Source organism: Crocuta crocuta, unplaced genomic scaffold (genome assembly GCF_008692635.1).
Source record: "Crocuta crocuta isolate KB4526 unplaced genomic scaffold, BGI_CrCroc_1.0 scaffold8, whole genome shotgun sequence".
NCBI classification, from domain to species: Eukaryota; Metazoa; Chordata; class Mammalia; order Carnivora; family Hyaenidae; genus Crocuta; species Crocuta crocuta.
In genome coordinates, this window is record NW_027532162.1 from 1,321,185 (window position 1) to 1,322,941 (window position 1,757).

Genomic DNA, 1,757 nt, shown 5'->3' on the forward strand with positions numbered 1-1,757 from the left:
GCGCGGCCCGGGGCCCGCGCAGCCGGCGCATGCGCTCCCGCAGCGGCCGCACCGCCTCGAACGACGCCTCGCTGCACACGCTGTAGAGCACCACGAAGCCGTCGCTGTTCCTGATGTACAGGTCCGTGAGGGTGACCAGGTGCGCGGCGCCCACCGTGTCCACGATCTCCAGCAGCGCGGGCGCCGCGTTCACCTCGATCACCTTGCTGAAGAGCTCCTCCACCGACGGCTCGCACCGCTCCGGGAAGCTGCCGCACGCGAACTGCGTGGCCAGCGCCGTCTTGCCCACGGCCGCNGGCTGGACCTCAAGCTTCACTAGTAAGTGCCCAACCCCCTGACTCGTGTAACCGCCCCCCCCCCACACCCGCCAGGTCCCAGGAAGAGAGGACAAGATGAAAGACAGGTGTCACCCAGCCTGGCCCTCTCCCCTGGTGAACTGGCTGTCAGGCACTGGCAGGGTCTAAAATACTTACACTTTTTCTGTTAAATACAATCCATCCTTCTGTTCCCCCATCACATACGATATCAGTAAAGCTCCCAGAGCTTGTATAACCATCACTGTGCAGATAACTTCCCTGTAAGCAAGTGAACTTGTTCAGATCCCTGGCATAGTTTTGAGCATTCTTGTGTATTTCTTTAATTTTGTTTTTCTTGTTAACTTCTTTTAGAAGGACGTTTAAGTGGTAAGGCTACGTTCCTAAATTTGAAAAGCTTGCTGTTTCCATGTGAAAATAAAGCACACGCAACTCATACCACAGGCAAATTCTTCACATTATAAAACCATATTTTTAAACCAGTGCAAGAAGGTCTTCTTGCCTCGTTATGTGAAAGCTACACAAAAAGATTCATACACGGTTTGTTTCTACTGGAGTCCCCTTGTCACTGTAAACGGCGAAGGTATCAGACAAAATACACCTAATCTGGCACCAGGAAATACATACCAGATGCGGCCATTTTCCCTCTGGTTCCTAACATGCTTCCTGGGAAATAGCGTAAGAGCAGAGACCGTGCACGGAAACTGTAGGAATTTCAGCTTTAAGTATCAGAGAGGCAGATATTTAAAACTACCACCTTTTAAAATCACTTTATTTTCACTCAGTTTACAGATGCAAAACTGACTCGACGTCAGTTAGAGCGCCGGAGGCGGGCTGAGCTATCGGTGTGCGAGCGGTTATGTGCTGCCCTCCCAGGGTATAAAGTACGCCTTTCAACCAAGGCTGTGTGTGTCATAACTATATTTAGAAATAGGCAGAGAGGAAAATATTACTGCTGCAATTCAAGGCTGCAGATGAGAGAGAAACACATGAAAACCTCCCAGGATCCAAGGCTTAAAGTCTTTATAGTTCATGTTCCCCAATTTCAAAGGTCTCGTGCATTTGAAGGCATTAATTATCAAAAAGGGGGGTAAAAATCTTGTAACAAATCCCACTTGAAGAAAAGGCCGGTACTCTCTCCATCCAGGAGAGCGGTATGGACTTTTGGTTTCCTAAAGCCCCGCGAGAGGTACAGAGTTTTCAGGCAAGCGGCGGGGAGCGCTGGGTCGAGTTCCCGCACCGAAAGTCATCATCACTCGTCTTCTCTAAGAGGGCAGGGAAGGAGGGCCGAGCCTCACACGTGAGAGAGAGCGCCGCACACACTAAAGCGTCTCCGCTGCACATCAGCCGATGAACCTCTCCGAGGGCCACGCACCCTGCGCGCCGGCGGGCGGCGCCGGGGCCTGCTCCGCGGGCGGGGCCCAGGCCTCCATCTCTGGCACC

The 1,757-nt window shown here is 52.4% G+C and overlaps 1 protein-coding gene across 1 annotated transcript in view; it reads right to left on the reverse strand.

The window, feature by feature from the left end:
* LOC144241882 (ras-related protein Rap-2b-like) overlaps positions 1–1,747 on the reverse strand; it is a 3,628-nt gene extending 1,881 nt beyond the window's left edge. Inside the window, exons 1-2 of the mRNA XM_077776538.1 lie at positions 1,690–1,747; positions 3–315 (exon numbers count right to left, since the gene is read on the reverse strand). Of these exons, the coding sequence (XP_077632664.1) occupies positions 3–315; positions 1,690–1,747 (371 nt within the window). The remainder of the gene's footprint in view (positions 1–2; positions 316–1,689) is intronic.
* Between the last annotated feature and the right edge of the window lie 10 nt (positions 1,748–1,757).